Source organism: Hypanus sabinus, chromosome 8 (assembly GCF_030144855.1).
Source record: "Hypanus sabinus isolate sHypSab1 chromosome 8, sHypSab1.hap1, whole genome shotgun sequence".
In the NCBI taxonomy this organism is placed as follows: domain Eukaryota; kingdom Metazoa; phylum Chordata; class Chondrichthyes; order Myliobatiformes; family Dasyatidae; genus Hypanus; species Hypanus sabinus.
In genome coordinates, this window is record NC_082713.1 from 155,274,856 (window position 1) to 155,293,374 (window position 18,519).

Below are 18,519 nucleotides of genomic sequence, written 5' to 3' on the forward strand. Positions count from 1 at the left end.
TGTGTCAATAGGAGATACTTATTCCATATGGCCACTTGGAAAGGATGGGCTCCAAGCTCGTACCTTGCTATTAGGTGGAGGACTCGATGGTCCTCTTCAGTGACCACAGACTTTCCAGAATAACGGGCAGCCCAGTAGAGCACTTAATGTATCACTGTAACAGCACTAGCAACATGGCTTCAATTCCACCATAGTCTGTAGACAGCTTGGATGAACTCCCCATGAACACGAATGTTCCTTCTGGTTAACCTGATGGCATAGACATTTTATTTTTAAACTTCCAGTAATTGCACCTCCAATTCACTAGTCCCCTTTCTTGCTTTCCCCTCTCACCTCATCTCCAGACCTGCCCATCACCTCCCTCTGGTACTCCTCCTCCTCCTCTTTCTTCCATGGTCTTCTACCCTCTCCTATCAGATTCCTCCTCTTCCAGTCCTTTATTGCTTTCACCAATCAGCTTCCCAGCTCTTTACTTCACTGCTCCCCCGCCCAGCTTCACCTATCACCTACCAGCTTGTACTTCTTCCTCCCACTTTCTTACTCTGACCTCTCATCTCTTCCAGTCCTGATGTCTAGTCCAGTCCAGGGCCTCTGCCTGAAACATACCTGTATATTCCTCTCCACAGATGCTGCTTGACCTGCTGAGTTCCTCCAGCGTTTTGTGTGTGTTGTCTCACCATATGGCAAACTGGCACAATGTATCATTTCCTGAGAAGACAAAGTGAAACGTACACATTTCTCAGGCTTTGTATCAACATAGCACTTGAAGGTTGGACATCAGAAGGTAAGACATGGAGTTCCTCATGTACCAGCAGAATTTCTCGGCAATACTCCTTTCCAAAATGACCAGAATGTGGGTTTAAATTTTTAAAAATCTCCCAAACATCAAATCCTGCTGATACTGTTTTTATGCCAATTTCTTTTGCAAGGGGGAAGCAGGAGAAAGCATTTTATAGTCATTATGAATGAATTGTTGCCAGTATGTGGAAACTTTGCAACATCAGGGGAAATGAAGGATAGGTACTAAGCAGTGAATGACTTAAGGGAATACAGCACCAGAAAAAGCATTAGATTTCTTTGATAATTTGCAGAGTCCTGGAATTGGCTTGGACAGTTGAGTTGCATTCTTTACAACATACTTTACCACTATTCTCTTGCTATTGGGCTTACATTCTATGATGTCAACAACTCCTTCTGCTAAGAAAGCCATTCACAATGACCCTGGGTGTTTTCTTTCACACTGGTTAGAGAATACTGATTGTTCCATAACTTTGAATCAGCAATACCTGCAATGCAGCCTCTCTAAGAGTTACAGATGATCTTTAAGGAGTCCTCAACGGTAATGCCAATGGGCCCTCTGCTGAGGAACTGCCCTGAACCAATTATAGAAGCTGGCAGAAGTGCAATCTATTGGATCATCACAATCCGTGCACACATCTGCTTGTTATTCAATGTAATCACCCTAGACACTTTATAGACTCTCACTTCACAAATATCCGAAAATCACATTGATACAGAATAATAAAAAAGAATACAAATCACCTTCCTTTATCCTACGCCTTCAGTACAGGCAATTTCTGTTTTCCCTACAGATCAGGTCGTGACACTTGTTAAAGTAACTCATTTTTCATGTCATTATTGTAAACCGAATCGTTTGCAATTTCACCCTTCCAACGACCTATTAAAATGGTCACTACAGTATATACACAAGTCAATGTAGTCCATGGTTACTTCTGTTATGATCTGATATTCAAAGCAGTAATTATGACTCATGATGCAAGAAAAGATTTGTTTAAAGTCAGATAATTCTTCCTTGTTTCTCTTCTTACATTTTACTTCAGTAAATTCCATTACATTCATTTTAAAAAATAAGTACAAGATTTCTGCAGAGCTTCTATACAAACTGTAATATTTATCCATACATGCACTGTAAATTGTTAGCCAATGCAGTATAACTGCAGACTTGCGACTAACCATACATTACATTAAAAAAGAGAAATTATGAAGAGATAGAATTCCATTAAAACATTTAATATGGCTTCTCTTATTGAATGAAAATCTCCATTTCCATTTACATTTATTGCCACATTCTACTCACTGGATAAAATCCAATGAAAGGAGGTTTTTAATATTAAAAAATGTAAATACATTTGAGCATATTACACATATCATGCCATGGATACCAAGCGTGTATCACATGGCTCTTCTTGCTTCATAATATATATAATTCTGTGGAAAAACCCTGAATAAAAAAATGTTAACAATGATTGCAAATATGTGCAACAAACCATTTGCTTTTTGTATAAATTCTTCTCGCATCAAAAAAAACACACAACCATTTTAGGTACACAACTCAAGAATTCAATAAGTCTAGAAGGCAGCAACTAAAAATAGTGCTTTTATCACAGCACTGTCAAATACTCAATATATAACCACTGTGGTCCCAAATAAACATATAGCAATAAAGAGCAATTTTACATTTAATTAATATTTTACAGATCTATGTTTTACACTGTTAAATTGAAGACTTGGAAATCATGTTTTCTGAGAGAATTGTCTTATTTGTTGTTATTGGCATCATGTACAGTTTTGCCGAGTTTCCAAATTTCCATGGATGTATTGTTATTTGATTCTAAATGCCTTGTATTACTGCTGCTGTGGTGAATACGGTGTGCATTATTCAGGAGTACAGGTAGGTGCGACTTCACCCTTGAGAGGCCCAATCTGCTCACTCTTTTAACGTCGTTACTTGATGTAGGTGTGCCATTTCTTAGAGTATAATCAGAAACCTGCAAAAGTAAGGAAACAACTGTTGCACTGTGCAATAAAAAATGATTTACTAGCACATTTCAAATTATGAATTCAAATCACATTTATTGACTTTTTGCGCTGAAAACTAATCTTCCATTACGACCATCTCTATGGAATTTTGTATTCTTTGCTCATCAACACAAGTTTGTAAAACATGACTTCACATTTGTAATCCTCAAAAAGGTGTCAGGAAAAGATAGTATTTGGTCCTAGAAACAGAGGAATTAAAAATAAAAGTCAAACTACTGTGTTGGTATCTTATACATTGCTGGTTAGGATTCAGCTGGAGTGGTGTTCAAACTTGATCAAAGGTGTAAATGGCCTAAAAATTACAGTGAATTTGACAAGTAAATTGCCAGGGATGGGACTTATAATTTACAAATAACAATATTACAGCCCCTGGAAAAGAAAAGATTTTAGAATCAGAATCAGATTTAATATCACCAGCATATGTCGTGAAATTTGTTATCTTTGAGGCAGCGGTAGAGTGCAATACATAATAATAGAGGAAAAAAAACTGAATTACAGTGTGTAATATATATATAGACAAATTAAATAAGAGAAAAAGTAAAAATAAAAATGTAGTGAAATTGCGTTCATAGGTTCAAAGTAATAACAAATTGCACTTGTACATTTGTAATCAGTCAGAAAATCATCAGATGTTGCAGAAATGCATTCAAATTAAATCAGTCATAATGCAAGATAAGTAAAAATTTTGAATGTGAAACTGAGAGCGTTGTGACTGCACCGTGGAAAGATCAGGGTTCTTTATATCTCCACATTTGTAGGGAGCTCAAATTCATACCAAAAGCCCCTTTGATCAACTGGAATTACTGCAGGGAACAAGGGAGCACAAGTATAGCAGGTAATTCAGGCTACATCCACACACGAGACCGGATAATTTTGAAAATGCCTGCTTCGCGTAAAAACGATAGCCGTCCACACTATGCGTTTTTAAAAAAATACCTCTGTCAAGATTGAAAGGGAGATTTCGGTGAATCTCCTCCTACTGGGCATGTGCAGGACACATCTACCGAAAACAAGCGACATGTTTGGTGTCGAATCTCACACTGTGAAAGTGCGCGTTTGTGTAGTTACAGACCAGAAAACCTTAAAACAACAGACAGCTATCGGCTCTCGCACAGGAGAACTTAAAAGTAAAAAAAAAACTCAAATACTGGAGCGTACGGCGGCAACCGACAGGGAGTTCACGGACAGATTGACCCGGTTGACGACGAACATTGAAAAACTGACCAACTCTGTTGCATTAATAAAGCACCTTGTTAAATGTATAAAACATGTCTTCATCGGTGTTATCTTGTATTTCCATACAATGTTACATTAGTCTGTTACACATCTATTATCAAAGAAGTACTTGCATAAATAGGTAAACCACCTTCATACGAGCAAGGACAGAAAACGGCAAAGTGAGTACAGTATACTTAATTATTCAGTAAGTTATAGGTCAAAGTATTTGGTGAGCATGTTTCTAACTCTTCTGGCGTCAGTCTCGTTGCTGTCTGCTCTGAAATTGTTAGGTTGCGTTCAAGAAAACAATGAAATGGCGCGCTACCATCTGACAGCGTTTTCAGATTTCTCAGGTCACCCCGTCCACAATGCTCCGATCAATCCGGCATTTTCAAGAATACACGCTCTGGAAAGCGTTTCTGAAAAGCTCCGGTTTCGGGGGATGAAAACGCCGTTTTAGTGTGGACGGAGGGTAAAAACGAAGAGAAAAAGCTTCGGTTACGGATTTACCCGGCATAGTGTGGACATAGCCTCAGTAAATCAACATCATTCTCACTGGAATTCAGAGGGATAAAGGGCGATCCCGCTGACACTTACAAACATTGAAAGGCCTCGTGGAGAGAATGTTTCCTACAGTGGGGGAGTCTAAGAGTACTGCCTCACTGCCTCAGAATAGAGAGATGTCCATTTAGAATTGAGATGAGGAAGATTTTTTTTAAAGCCAGAGGGTGGTGAATCTGTGGAATTTGTTGCCTCGGGGGCTGTGGAAGACAAGTCCTTGGGTATATTTAAGGCAGAGATTGATCTACTCTTGATCAGGCAGGGCATGAGGGGATACAGTGAGAAGGCAGGTGAATGCAGCTGAGGGGGATGGATCAGCTGCAATGACTCGATGGGCCAAGTGGCCTAATTCTGCTCCTGTATCTTATGGTATCAAGTAGCTTCATAAATTTATGCATTGTACAGGACACTAATGACTTCCTTACATTTCCTGGTCAGAATTCTGTTTTCACTTGTGTCCTCATTATTCACAAACTGCACTGGTGGCTTTGTCCTACAGTCTGTACTTTCCCCTGGAAAATAACTCAGTCACACTCAAAGTCAACCCCAGATGTACCATTCACGTTTAGGAAGTTACTCTTGATAATTCTGTCAGTGCAAAAGAACACACTCTATACAAGTCAAAATATATAATAAATCAGAATTTCACAACAGATCTCTGAGCAACATTATTAAGGTGCAATCACAGTATCAATAGGTTTCAACAGGTACATTTCATGTCAGAGAAATGTATACAATATACATCCTGAAATTCTTTTTCTCTGGCTCTCAAAAAGATTCATTAAAAAGCTGAACCTGTCATGTGATTCCCCAAAATGAGCTGACGGGCTTCAAACGCCACCTTATAATTATGCAAATTGAAGGAATTTCAGGTTAACACTTTATATCACCTTTGTTGCTGGCAAGCGAGCAGTAGGATCTTTTAATGTCCTTAAGGATGATTGATCTCTCTGAGAACCAGGAATCATAAAGAAAAGATCCTTTGACGTGTCAATCTGCAAAAGAAAAGACATTGCTATTTAAAAATGCTCATAATTTTTTAGCATCTTTTAAAATTTAACTTACATGTACTTTCTTAAAAATATTAATGTGCAGAAGTATACAGAGTTCAGTGGATTTAATGCATTTTCCAAATATTTTAAAATCAAATTGTTTTTAGCACATTTAAAATTAAGAATTATACTGCTCCTTTTTAGAAAGTTATGACCATGACACTGACCTACTGCAGCTTTGTCAAGGCATTCTTCATTATCCACACATTACATTTATGATGTTCAACTTTTTGACATGCATTAAAAACTAAAATGTTTGAGAACATTTTTGAGTAGGGGTCCCCGATCTTTTTTTATGCCATGGATCAATACCATTAAGCAAGGGGTCCATGGACCCGGGGTTTAGAGGGGATCTTGAGCTGCAAGGCCTGAACTCCATGAAAATGGTAACACAGGTAGATGTGGTAGCAAAGAAGTGATATACAAGTTGGGACATCATGTTGCAGCTGTGCAGAACAGCAGTTAGCCACAAGTGTACAGTTCTGGTCAATGCATTACATGTTTGGCTTATAGTGTAGAAAAGATTTGCAGGAATGTTGACTAAAATGGTGGCCTTGATTTGCAAGGAGAGATTGGAAAGTCTAGTTAGCTCTCACTGAACCATGAGTGGTTCAGGGCTGACCTGAAAGGGGTTTATAAATGTATGACGGCACACATAGGCTAGCTGGAAATTATTTTCCCCAGGGTAGTTGAGCTTAATTCTAGAGAAGAGAAATATTTAACGATAATCCGAGGTGGCTATATGGAAACAGCTGCCAGAGGAAGTGGTAGAGGAAGAGGCAAATACTAACTTGTTATTTAGAAAGCATGGGCGGGTACTGGGATAGGAAAGGAATAGAGAGATATGGGTTAAATGCAGGAAAATGGGTTTTGTGTTGACGGGCATCTCCATCAGTGTGAACGAGTTGGGCTGAACAGCCTGTTTCTGTGACACTGTGCTATTCAGTAATTCTCTAATACCATCTTTCTCTACACGTGTCAAGTAGAAACTGCTTGACACATCATCTGATGTTTCTATTTAAACTATTCAGTCGTTGATAAAAAATAATGTCTGTTATAAGTAGGAAGCTAACAAGCTACTTGGAAATTGTTTTAGGTGGCATCACAGTAGAAATAAAAACAAAACAAATAAGGAATATGCACTTACGTTGCTAAGCACTAGCATGATCACTATTAAGGGTTTAAAGGATATACCAATTTCACTGCAGCAAATGGTAACCAAGGTGAATGACTAGGCACCAATATTAGTGTTGTTGCGGTGAAAGAAAGAATGCTGGTGATGATATTTGGACAATTCCCCGACCTCTGAATAGAAACTGAGATAAAGCGCTGAAGATTATTTCAACTCCGGACACCAGAACAAAAGAAACCGAAGCAAGTGTTCTGGACCGTGAAGTCTGACCCATTTAACAAGATTATGACAGATTTTCTACCAGTACACCATTTTCCTACTCTTTCTCCATGTCCCAGAAACTTATCAACATTTTTTCTATGTAACAAATGTCTGCCTTTTTGGATAAGGCATTCCAGATCATAACCACTTGTGACTTGAAATCTTTTTCTCATATCACTTGTTATTCTTCTGTCATTTTAAATCTGAGTTCACTAGTAGCCTTCCCTCTGGCAGTAAAAAGTGGATCCTTACTATCAAAAGCAACTATGAATCTTTAACTCCAACAAGTCCACCTTTAATGTTCTTAATTGAGTATAACACCAGCTTCTCCAAAAAATAAAGGCATATCACTCTTCTAATTCTCTAGTCTGATGGGAGATTTTAATTTCCCCAATATTGATTGGCATCTCCCTAGAGCAAGGTGTTTAGATGGGGTGGTGTTTGTTAGGTGTGTTCAGGAAGGTTTCCTGACACAATATGTAGGTAAGCCTACAAGTTGAGAGGCTGTACTTGAACTGGTATTTAGAAATGAACCTGGTCAGGTGTCAGGTCTCTTGGTGGGAGAGCATTTTGGAAATAGTGATCACAATTCTATCTCCTTTACCATAGCATTGAAGAGAGATAGGAACAAACAAGTTAGGAAAGCGTTTAATTGGAATAAGGGGAAATATGAGTCTATTAGGCAGGAACTTGGAAGCATAAATTGGGAGCAGGTGTTCTTAGGGAAATGTACTGCAGAAATGTGGCAAATGTTCAGGATATATTTGTGTGGCGTTCTGCAAAGGAACATTCCAATGAGACCAAGGAAAGGATGGTAGGGTGCAGGAACCATGGTGTACACAGGCTGTTGTAAATCTAGTCAAGAAGAAAAGAAGAGCTTACGGAAGGTTCAACAAACTAGGTAATTTTAGAGATCTAGAAGATTATAAGGCTAGCAGGAAGGAGCTTAAGAATGACATTAGGGGAGATAGAAGAGACCATGAGAAGGCCTTGGTGAACAGGATTAAGGAAAACCCCAATGTATTCTACAAGTTTGTAAAGAGCAAGAGGATAAGACGTAAGAGAACAGGACCAATCAAGTGCGACAGTGGAAAAGTGTGTATGTAACCAGAGGAGGTAGTGGAGGTACTTAGAAAATACTTTGTTTCAGTATTCACTATGGAAAAGGACCTTGGCAATTGTAGGGATGACTTACAGTGGATTGAAAAGCATGAGCATATAGACATTAAGAAAGAGGATGTGCTAGAGCTTTTGGAAAACATCAAGTTGGATAAGTCGCCAGGACCAAGCGAGATATACTCCAGGCTGCTGTGGAAGACAAGGGAGGAGATTGCTGAGCTTCTGGCAATAATCTTTGCATCATCAATGGGGACAGGAGAGATTCTGGAGGGTTGCAGATGTTGTTCCTTTATTCAAGAAAGCGAGTAAAGATAGCCCAGGAAATTGTAGACCAGTGAGTCTTACGTCAGTGGTTGGTAAGTTGATGGAGAAGATCCTGAGAGGCAGGATTTAGGAACACTTGGAGAGGCATAATATGATTAGGAATAGTCAGCATGGCTTTGTCGAAGGCAGGTCGTGCCTTACGAGCCTGGTTGAATTTTTTGAGGATGTAGTGTATATGGATTTCAGCAAGGCATTTGCTAAGGTACCCCATGCAAGGCTTATTGAGAAAGTAAGGAGGCATGGGATCCAAGGGGACATTGCACTGTAGATCCAGAACTGGCTTGCCCACAGAAGGCAAAGAGTGTTTAGACAGGTCATATTCTGTATGGAGGTCGGTGACCAGTGGTTTGCCTCAAGGATCTGTTCTGGGACCCCCTTCTCTTCGTGATTTTTATAAATGACTTATATTAGGAAGTGGAGGGATGGGTTAGTAAATGTGCTGATGACACAAAGGTGCGGGGTGTTGTGGATCGTGTCGAGGCTGTCAGAGGTTACAGCGGGACATCGATAGGGTGCAAAACTGGGCTGAGAATGTGACAAATGGAGTTCAACCCAGATAAGTGTGAGGTGGTTCATTTTGGTAGGTCGAATATGATGGCAGAATAGAGTATTAATTGTAAGGCTCTTGGCAGTGTGGAGGATCAGAGGGATCTTGGGGTTCAAGCCCATAGGACACTTAAAAGTTGCTGCGCAGGTTGACTGAGTGGTTAAGAAGACATATGATGTATTGGCCTTCATCAACCGTGGGATTGAGTTCAGGAGCTGAGAGGTAATGCTCCAGCTGTATAGGACCCTGGTCAGACCCCACTTGGGAGTACTGTGCTCAGTTTTCGTCACCTCAGTACAGGAAAGATGTGGAAACTATCGAAGTAGAGGAGATTTACACAGATGTTGCCTGGATTGGGGAGCACGCCTTATGGGAATAGGTTGAGTGAACTTGGCCTTTTCTCCTTGAGTGACAGAGGATGAGAGATGACGTGATAGAGGTGTATAAGATGATGAGAGGCATTGATAGTGTGGATAGTCAGAGGCTTTTTCCCAGGGCTGAAATGGCTAACACAAGAGGACACAGTTATAAGGTGATTGGAAGTAAGTTCAGAGGAGATGTCAGGGTAAGTTTTTTTTATGCAGAGTGGTGAGTGCGCGGAATGGGCTGCCGGTGATGGTAGTGGAGGCGGATACGATGGGGTCTTTTAAGAGACTCTTGGACAGGTACATGGAGCTTAGAAAAATAGAGAGTTATGGGTAACCTTAGGTAATTTCTAAAGTAAGTACATGTTCGGCACAGCATTGTAGGCAAAGGGTCTGTATTGTGCTGTAGGTTTTCTATGTTTCTAAGTTCTTCTAACCCCTAATGCTTTGATATCATGTCTAAAATACAGTGCCAAGATTTAACCATTAACTTCACTTGGACCACAAGTAGCACAATGTTAAAGGCTTAGTATGTTCCTTGCTTCTATACTTTACATCTTCATTTAATAAAGCCAAAGCTCACTTAAATATTTTTAAAAGTCTTCTCAAATTGTTCCATCACCTTCAAAGCTTTCTGGCATACTTGCCCATATCTCTCTCTCTTCCAGCCCTCAACCCCTCCCACACATGGCATCTTTCTAAAAGGCTCCAAATTAACACGGCACCTTTGATTTAGCATGTATTTACTGTTACAGTAAATCCTGAACCTCTTTAGTGGAACATGAGTACAATCATCACAGAGATTCAAGGGTACTCTAAACTGAGTTGAGCCGTCTGAATTATGCAATTTATGTGTGGGAACGATGTAAAGCATTGAACTGAACCAGGCCGAATTTCAGAACAATGGCATTACCTTGCTTATATCAGATTCTGATTTGCTTAAGCACAGACTTTGGAGTTCACTGATGAGGTCTTCATCTTCATCTGTGTACAGAGATAATCCTTGCTCTAAATCTGAAGTCCTCAGTGGATTATTCTCGAGGGAACTTGAAGGGTAAGGTTACAAAGTCAGAATATACATGTTCCTTTTTAAAAAATGCATTTATAAGATGCCCCAGCTCTTAACAAACTAGAGTAAGCATTGCATTTAAATTCATCATTGGTCCTTACTTGTTTCTGGCCATCTCCATTTGCCTGGTCCTATCTCCCATTTGAACAGTTATTCTTTTCTGCCTTAAAAATAACAAAGAACTTTCTTTTTGTTGTTATTTTCTTTTGCTCTCTATTTTCATTTAGTTCTGGGGGGGTGCTTAATTCTTTCTACTCCTGAAGATTGAGTGTTAATAAAAGATTTCAAAGCTTAAAAAAAATTGCTTTTCCCCCTCCCAAAATGTTGCTCAATCTGATGAGAATGCCCATCAGTTTTTTGATTTCATTATGTGAGCAGTTTCTTAGTTTTGAAGAGGATCAAGGTGTCCATAAGACATGCAACGATCTCTCCTGTTCATAGTTGACGTTATGATTCGAGTGCAGTTCGTGACTGGCTTTCCAGTAGGCAGCTGAAGGGAAAGTACGTAATAATGAAGTTGGGGGAATGGGGGGAGAATGGAGAGAGGAACAAAGCCACCAGGGAACATTGTGGCAAGGCAATCAAGAGACCAATGTTAGTAAAGGTCACATTACCCTTAAAATGCAGCAATAAAGCTCAAATGATGAGGGACACTGAGCAGAGATCAGTATAGCACAGGAACAGGTCCTTTAGCCCACCACGTTGTGCAAAACCAATTAAATTTGTGATCATTGGCTAAATAAATTAATCTCTTCTGGTACACAACGTCCATATCCTTCCAATTTCTTTACATTCATGTGTCTATCTAAACATCTCTTAAAAGTTTCTGCCTCTATCACCACCCGTTAGCATATTCTAAGTACCCGCCGCACACTGTGTAAAAAAACTTGCCCCCCCATCCCCTTTAAAATTACCACCTCACACCTGAAATGCATTCCCTGTAGTATTAGACATTTCAACCCTTGGAAGGAGACATTGTCTATCTACTCTACCTATGCCTCTCATAACCCTATGAAACTCTTATCAGAACTTCTCTCAGCCTCCACCGCTCCAGAGAAAACAAGTCTGGTTTTTTCCTACCTCTTGTTAGAGCACATGCCATCTAATCCAGGCATCCCTCTGGTTCAACTCTTCTGTACCCTCCCCAAAGCCTTGACATACTACCTATAATGAAGCACCAGAACTGGATGCAATAATCCAGAAGCAGCCTAACTAGAGTTTCATAAAGCTGCAACATAACTTCCCGAATTTTCAACTGAGTACCTTGACTAATGAAGGCAAGCATGCAATATCCCTTCTTGACTACCCTATCAATCAGTGTCGCTACTTTCAGGGAGCTGTGAACTTGATCTCTCTGCTCATCAACACTGTTAATTATAGTATTGTTAACGGTGTGCCATCTCTTTGCATTTGACCTAACAAGGTGTAACACTTCACATTTGTCTGGGTTAAGTTCCACCTGCCATCTCTCCACCCACATCTGTAACTGATCTATACCCTGCTGTATTTTTTGCCAGTCTTCTACACTATCCACAACACCACCGATCTTTGTATTGTCTGCAAAATTACTAATCCACCCATCTGCATTCTCCTCCAGATCATTTTTGCACATCACAATAGCACAGATTCCAGTTCGGATCCCTGTGGAACGCCACTAATCACAGGGCTCCAGCTAGAATAAGTCCCTTTGACTTCTTCTCTCTGTCTTCTACAGGCAAGCCGATTCTGAATACAAATGGCCAATTCACCATGGGTTATGCATCTTATTCTTTTGGATGAGCCTCCCATAAGGGACCTTGTCAAATGGCTTATTAAAATCCAGGTGGACAACATCCACAGCATCTATCACCCTCCTCACCCTGTCAAAAAACTCAAGCTAGTAAGACAGTTCTTGCCCCACACAAAGCCATGCCGGCTCTCCCTAATTAGGGCATGGTTTTCCATAAATTTATAAATCCTATCCCTAAGAGTTCTCACCAGTAACGTCCCTACCACTGACGTGAGACTCACTGGTCTATAACTTCTAGAATTATCCTTGTTTCCCTTCTTGAATAATGGAACAATATTAGCTACTTGCCAGTCTTCGAGTCCTCGTGTGTGGCTAGCGGGGACAAGAAGAGGCCCTTGCAAACCCTTCTCTTGCTTCTTTCCATAACCTGAGCTATATCCCATCATGCTCTGGGGACTTACCCACCTTAATGAGCTTTAAGAGACCCAACACTACCTCCTCTTTTACCTCGAAATGCCCTAGCATATCAAAGCACTCAGTACAGATTTCCCCATCCTTTCCCTTGGTAAATACTGTCATTGAGGACCTCACCCACAGCTTCCACATCCAAGCTAATGTTCTCCCCTGTATCCTTGTGTGTTCCTACCCTCTCCCAAGTTATCTGCTTGTTCTCGAAGTGTGTAAAGAATGCCTTCGGATTCTTTTTAATCCTACTTGTCAAGGACTTTTCATGGCCCCTCTCGGCTTTCCTAATTCCCTTCTTGAGTTCTTTTCTGGCTTCTTAATTATCCTCAAGGGCTCTGCTTGATTCGAGCTTCCTAAGATTTACATACTTCTTTATTTTTTTTCTCGACTAAATTCCATCACCTCACTCGACATCCAAGGAGAGGTGAGATGATACGGAAAAAATAGTCAGGTTTGTGTGAATTGGACCAACCAATTAAAAAATACATTGCAAATGTAAGATTTAAAAAAGTAAGTTGCTATCCCATTCGTTGTACAGGGATTCAGTAACATGCATCTAAATAAACTGAGTACTGTCTCTGCCATGTTCTCAGAAGGGTTCATATGAATAGAAGAATCCTCACTGAAACAGGTATAATTATTTGATAATTCTATTAGTTCTGGAAAGAAAGATGCTCATCTGAAACTCCTTGAGCACCATATCATCTGAAACTACTGTTCTGGTCAATGCTTTCCTTTCATACTTCACTCAAGTGACCGATATAGTCTCCTACTCCAAAAATGTCTTCATTTGAAAATACTCATTTGATTTCAAATTCTTTCATCACTCCTGGAAATTGTAACCTCTTCTATCCATATAATCCTTTGACATATATCAACCAATTTGCACAGCCATGAATTTAATCAATCCAATATTTGAAGATTACTAAGGTAACTCCAGACCTAAAATCATACATTTTCTCAGTGAACATGTCTACCTCTTCACTAATTTTTGTTCCCTCCTTTGATTGAGAAAGGATGTAATGTTGAGACTTTATAAAGCACCGGTGAGGGCTTTACTTGGGAGTATTGTGAGCAGTTTTTGGCCCCTTATCTTGGAAACGATGAGCTGAAACTAGAGAGGGTTCAAAGGAGGTTCAGGAAGATGATTCCAGAATTAAGCAGATCGTCATGTGAAGAGCAGTTGATGGGTCTGGGCAGTATTCAGTAGAATTCAGAAGAATGAGGGGTGACCACTTTGAAACCTATCCAATGGTGAAATGCCTTGATAGAGTGCATATGAAGCAGATGTTTCCTATGGTGGGAGCTTCTAAGACCAAAGGACACCACCTCAAAATAGAGGGCCATCCTTTTAGAATGAAGATGTGGAGGAATTTCTTTAGCCAAAGAGTGGTGAATCTGAGGAATTTGTTGCCACAGGCATATTTAAGGTAGAGGTTGATAGATTCTTGATTAGTCAGGGCATGAAGGGATATGGGGTGGGGGGGAAGCAGGAGATTGGGGCTGAGGAAAAATGAAACAGCTATGATGAAATGGTGGTGCAGATTCAAAGGCCAATGGCCTAATTCTGCTCCTATATCTTATGGCCTAAATCCTTACAGTCTAGTGCCACTAGATTCAAAACCTAGAGAGTCAGAGGGGAATTGTGAAGAAATTCTTTCACCTATGGAGCTGCTGGAGTCAGGATTGCTCTACATGAAAAGATAGTGAAGGTCAATTCTGAAGAAATATTTTCAATTTGCATTTGGACTGATCCTTGAAGATGAAGAATTTGCATTAACATCAATAAAAATGCTAACATTTAAATTCAAAGGGTTCTCGATGGAGTGGGCTGAATGACTCCCTTTCTTGTTGTTTCTGTGACTCTATCCCAAAAAGCCAGTTACCACCTTCAGCAGTAGATCTTGCCCTAATTACTATTAACCCCATCTGGCCAAATCAACATTGGATTGCGATGGATCTGGCTGGTGTGGTAGCATGGTGGTCAGCACAACAATTTCCAGTAGCAGCGGTCAGGGTTCAATTCCCGCTCCTGCCCACAAGGAGTTTGTATGTTCTCCCTGTGGTTGTGTACATTTCCTCCAGTTCTCCGGTTTCCTCCCACTGTCCAAAGATGTACCAGTTGGTGGGTGAATTGGTCATGGTAAATTGTCCTGTGAGTAGGCCAGGGTTAAATCAGAGGTTGCTGGGCTGTTGGCTCAAAGGGCTAAAAGGGCCTACTCCGCATTGTATCTCAATAAATAATCAGGGCATGTGCTAGTGAAAATGGAAACTATTCACAGGCAAATTTCATACAGATGACTATCCCAGTCTCCTTGGTGTTGGATTGAGATCAACCTTTCTCTTTGTTTGTTTTTACTTTGTGTGGTAGATCTATTAGAGATCTTGGATGCTATGTTGAAAAAATAAAACATAGAAATTAGGAGCAGGGGCAGAAGTAGGCCATTTGGCCCTTTGAGCCTGCCCTGCCTTTCAATGATCAGGGATGAGCATCCAAATTCAATAGTCTGTGCTGACATTCTCGATGTCTTTAATCATTTAAGCCATCTCTATATCTTCAATATCTTCAATATATTTAATGATCTGGCCTCACCTGACTTCTGTGGTACAGAATTCCACAGGTTCACCACTGTGTGTAAAGAAAAATCTGCTCATCTCAGTCCCTAAAAGACCCTCCCACATCCTTAAGGAGTTAATCCCAATTTTGGCCTTCCACTATTAGAAACATAGAAAATAGGTGCTGGAGTGGGCCATTCGGCCCTTCGAGCCTGCACCGCCATTCATGGCTGATCATCCAACTCAGAACCCTGCACCTGCTTTCTCTCCATACCCCCTGATCCCTTTAGCCACAAAGGCCATATCTAACTTCCTCTTAAATATAGCCAATGAACCGGCCTCAACTATTTCCTGTGGCAGAGAATTCCACAGATTCACCACTTTGTGTGTGAAGAAGTTTTTCCTCATCTCGGTCCTAAAAGGCTTCCCCTTTATCCTTAAACTGTGACCCCTTGTTCTGGACTTCCCCAACATCGGAAACAATCTTCCTGCATCTAGCCTGTCCAATCCCTTTAGAATTTTATACGTTTCAATAAGATCCCCCCTCAGTCTTCTAAATTCCAGTGAGTATAAGCCTAGTTGATCCAGTCTTTCTTCATATGAAAGTCCTGCCATCCCAGGAATCAATCTGGTTATTATTATGTTTATCTTTGTTGCATCTAGACAGATTTTGTAAATTTTGATGAAGTCACCTCTCATTCTTCTGAATTCAATGGCCCCAATTTCTCTGGCCACACTAAGACATCCATATACTTAATTCCTCTCACTATGAAGGACAATGAATCATTTGCTTTATTCCTTTTTGTTGATTGGTGCAAAAGGATTTGGCAGTTGTAGCTGTAACTCCCCCTTCTTAATCTCCTATTGCTCACGTAATTTATTTACCTGTTTTGTCACTAAAGTCAGTAACTTCTCAGTTATCCTCTGCGTCTTCACATTCTCCATTTGCTCACTTCATTCAATCAGTCCAGCTCTCTCTGGAGCCCGATGCACGCTCCTCACAGTGTTCTCTCCCACCTAGCTTAATGTTACCTGCAAAACTTGTCCAAGCCAGCAAACCTTACCAGTCATAAACGTTTTGCAGCCATGGTCATCTAAGTTTAAATTTACTGCTCAGATGAAATTTTGCCATTTGTCATTCATTCAGATTGAAAATACTTTCCTTGTCGATTTACAAGGAAATCTACAAAATTTATATAATTTACCAGCTGCAAGAAACAAAAGGTCACTTCAGTAGTTTCGTGGATTGCTTCTGCGATCTCCATCAAACAAAACCCATTGAAGAAATCATTTGTCCATTTTCTTGAAAATAAATTAACGTGTCTATATACTCGGGGAATAACCAACACAAATCCTCAACAAACAAAATCCAACTGTGCTGCCCATGGGAACACAGAAATCTGATCTATTGCTCCAACAACAGAGTCTTTTACCTAGTGGACATCTGGTCAAACTCCATCAAAAAACATTCAGACCAACCAAAGGCAAAACTTGACCCTTCACATAATAACTGTAATTATTCAGCACTTAAACCGACCTGCTCAATGACACCAGCAAAACTTCAAAGATGACAATCAAATGCCATTCAGAAACTACTTGCAATTTATAAAAAAAAGATAATCATGATAGAACCTGCACACACATCTTGCACACACCTATTTTTTGGACAAATCCAATGCAGCTGGAATTGCCCATTTTATGAATTTGGAATTTAATCCACTGCAGTGAATCTGAGAAACCCTCATTTCAGATAACAACTGATGACATGAATATTTAGCTTAAATATTTACAAAACTTCAATCAAACTGTTAATCTTAAATCCAGTAGTAGGAAGCAACTAAATTACACATGATTTAACTTCTTTGTTGAGATAAAGAAATCTGTACCATATCCAACACAAACTTACTGTAGTTTTGTTGCCGTATTCAACTCGTTGAAGTTCTTCGGCAATTCTGACACAAGCTGAATTCCTGCTCGGAGAAGAGAGAGGTATTCAAACACATCTCATAATTGGTGTAGATCACTGTTGAGTCATTTAGTCACTGGGTGGGATAGGATTGACACAAATCTGGCCTGATGCCTGGGCTTGTTACTTACAATATCCAACACATTTTCCACATGTGGAGGACTGGACAGGGAGACCTCTGGCTCGGGCTGGTGAGGTGACATGTGGCAATGTATCCTAAAAGTCCTTTAATGTAATGAGGATTAATGTGATGAGGATGTTAGGAGAATTCAGGGTGACTTGGATAGGCTGGGTGAGTGGGCAGATACTTGGCAGATGGCGTTTAATGTGAATAAGTGTGAGGTTATCCACTTTGGGAATAAGAACAGGAAGGCAGATTATTATCTGAACGGTACAGAGTTGGGTAAGGGAGTAATACAAAGAGATCTCGGAGACCTTGTTCATCAGTCACTGAAGGTGAATGAGCAAGTGCAGCAGGCAGTGAAGAAGGTTAATGGAATGTTGGCCTTTATTACAAAGGGAATTGAGTACAAGAGCAAAGAAATCCTCTTGCATTTGTACAGAGCCCTGGTGAGCCCTGGAGTATTGTGTACAGTTTTGGTCTCCAGGGTTAAGGAAGGACATCCTGGCTGTAGAGGAAGTGCAGCATAGATTCACGAGGTTAATTCCTGGGATGTCTGGACTGTCTTACGCAGAGAGGTCAGAGAGACTGGGCTTGGACACGCTGGAATTAAGGAGATTGAGAGGGGATCTGATTGAAACATATAAGATTATTAAGGGATTGGACAACATAGAGGCAGGAAATATGTTCCAGATGCTGGGAGAGTCCAGTACCAGAGGGCATGGTTTGAGAATAAGGGGTAGGTCATTTAGGACAGAGTTAAGGAAAAACTTCTTCTCCCAGAGAGTTGTGGGTGTCTGGAATGCACTGCCTTGGAAGGCAGTGGAGGCCAATTCTCTGGATGCTTTCAAGAAGGAGCTAGATAGGTATCTTATGGATAGGGGAATCAAGGGATATGGGGACAAGGCAGGAACCGGGTATTGATAAGAATTGATCAGCCATGATCTCAAAATGGTGCAGGCTCAAAGGGCCGAATGGTCTACTTCTGCACCTATTGTCTATTGTCTATTGTAATGGCCTTGGTAGTCTTTTACAGCTGTTAAAAGCACTTCAGCAGTTTTTAAATGCCTCTAACGGATTCTTAAAAAAATATACTTGCTTAATAAATTTAAATCTCTATCAAAAATGTAAATAAAACACTAACAAAATAAGTAAGATTAAATAGAATAAGTTACTTTTCTGAAAGGTATGAT

At 40.2% G+C, this 18,519-nt stretch overlaps 1 protein-coding gene across 3 annotated transcripts in view; it reads right to left on the minus strand.

Moving 5' to 3' along the window:
- Positions 1 to 1,806: 1,806 nt before the first annotated feature.
- The window catches only part of cttnbp2 (cortactin binding protein 2), a 169,193-nt gene continuing 152,480 nt past the window's right edge, over positions 1,807 to 18,519 (minus strand). For all 3 annotated transcript variants that reach the window (XM_059978307.1, XM_059978306.1, XM_059978308.1), the window contains 4 exons: positions 17,146 to 17,209; positions 10,334 to 10,466; positions 5,511 to 5,615; positions 1,807 to 2,789 (listed from right to left, as the gene is read on the minus strand). In XM_059978307.1, the coding sequence (XP_059834290.1) occupies positions 2,559 to 2,789; positions 5,511 to 5,615; positions 10,334 to 10,466; positions 17,146 to 17,209 (533 nt within the window). In that variant the 3' untranslated portion in view covers positions 1,807 to 2,558. The remainder of the gene's footprint in view (positions 2,790 to 5,510; positions 5,616 to 10,333; positions 10,467 to 17,145; positions 17,210 to 18,519) is intronic.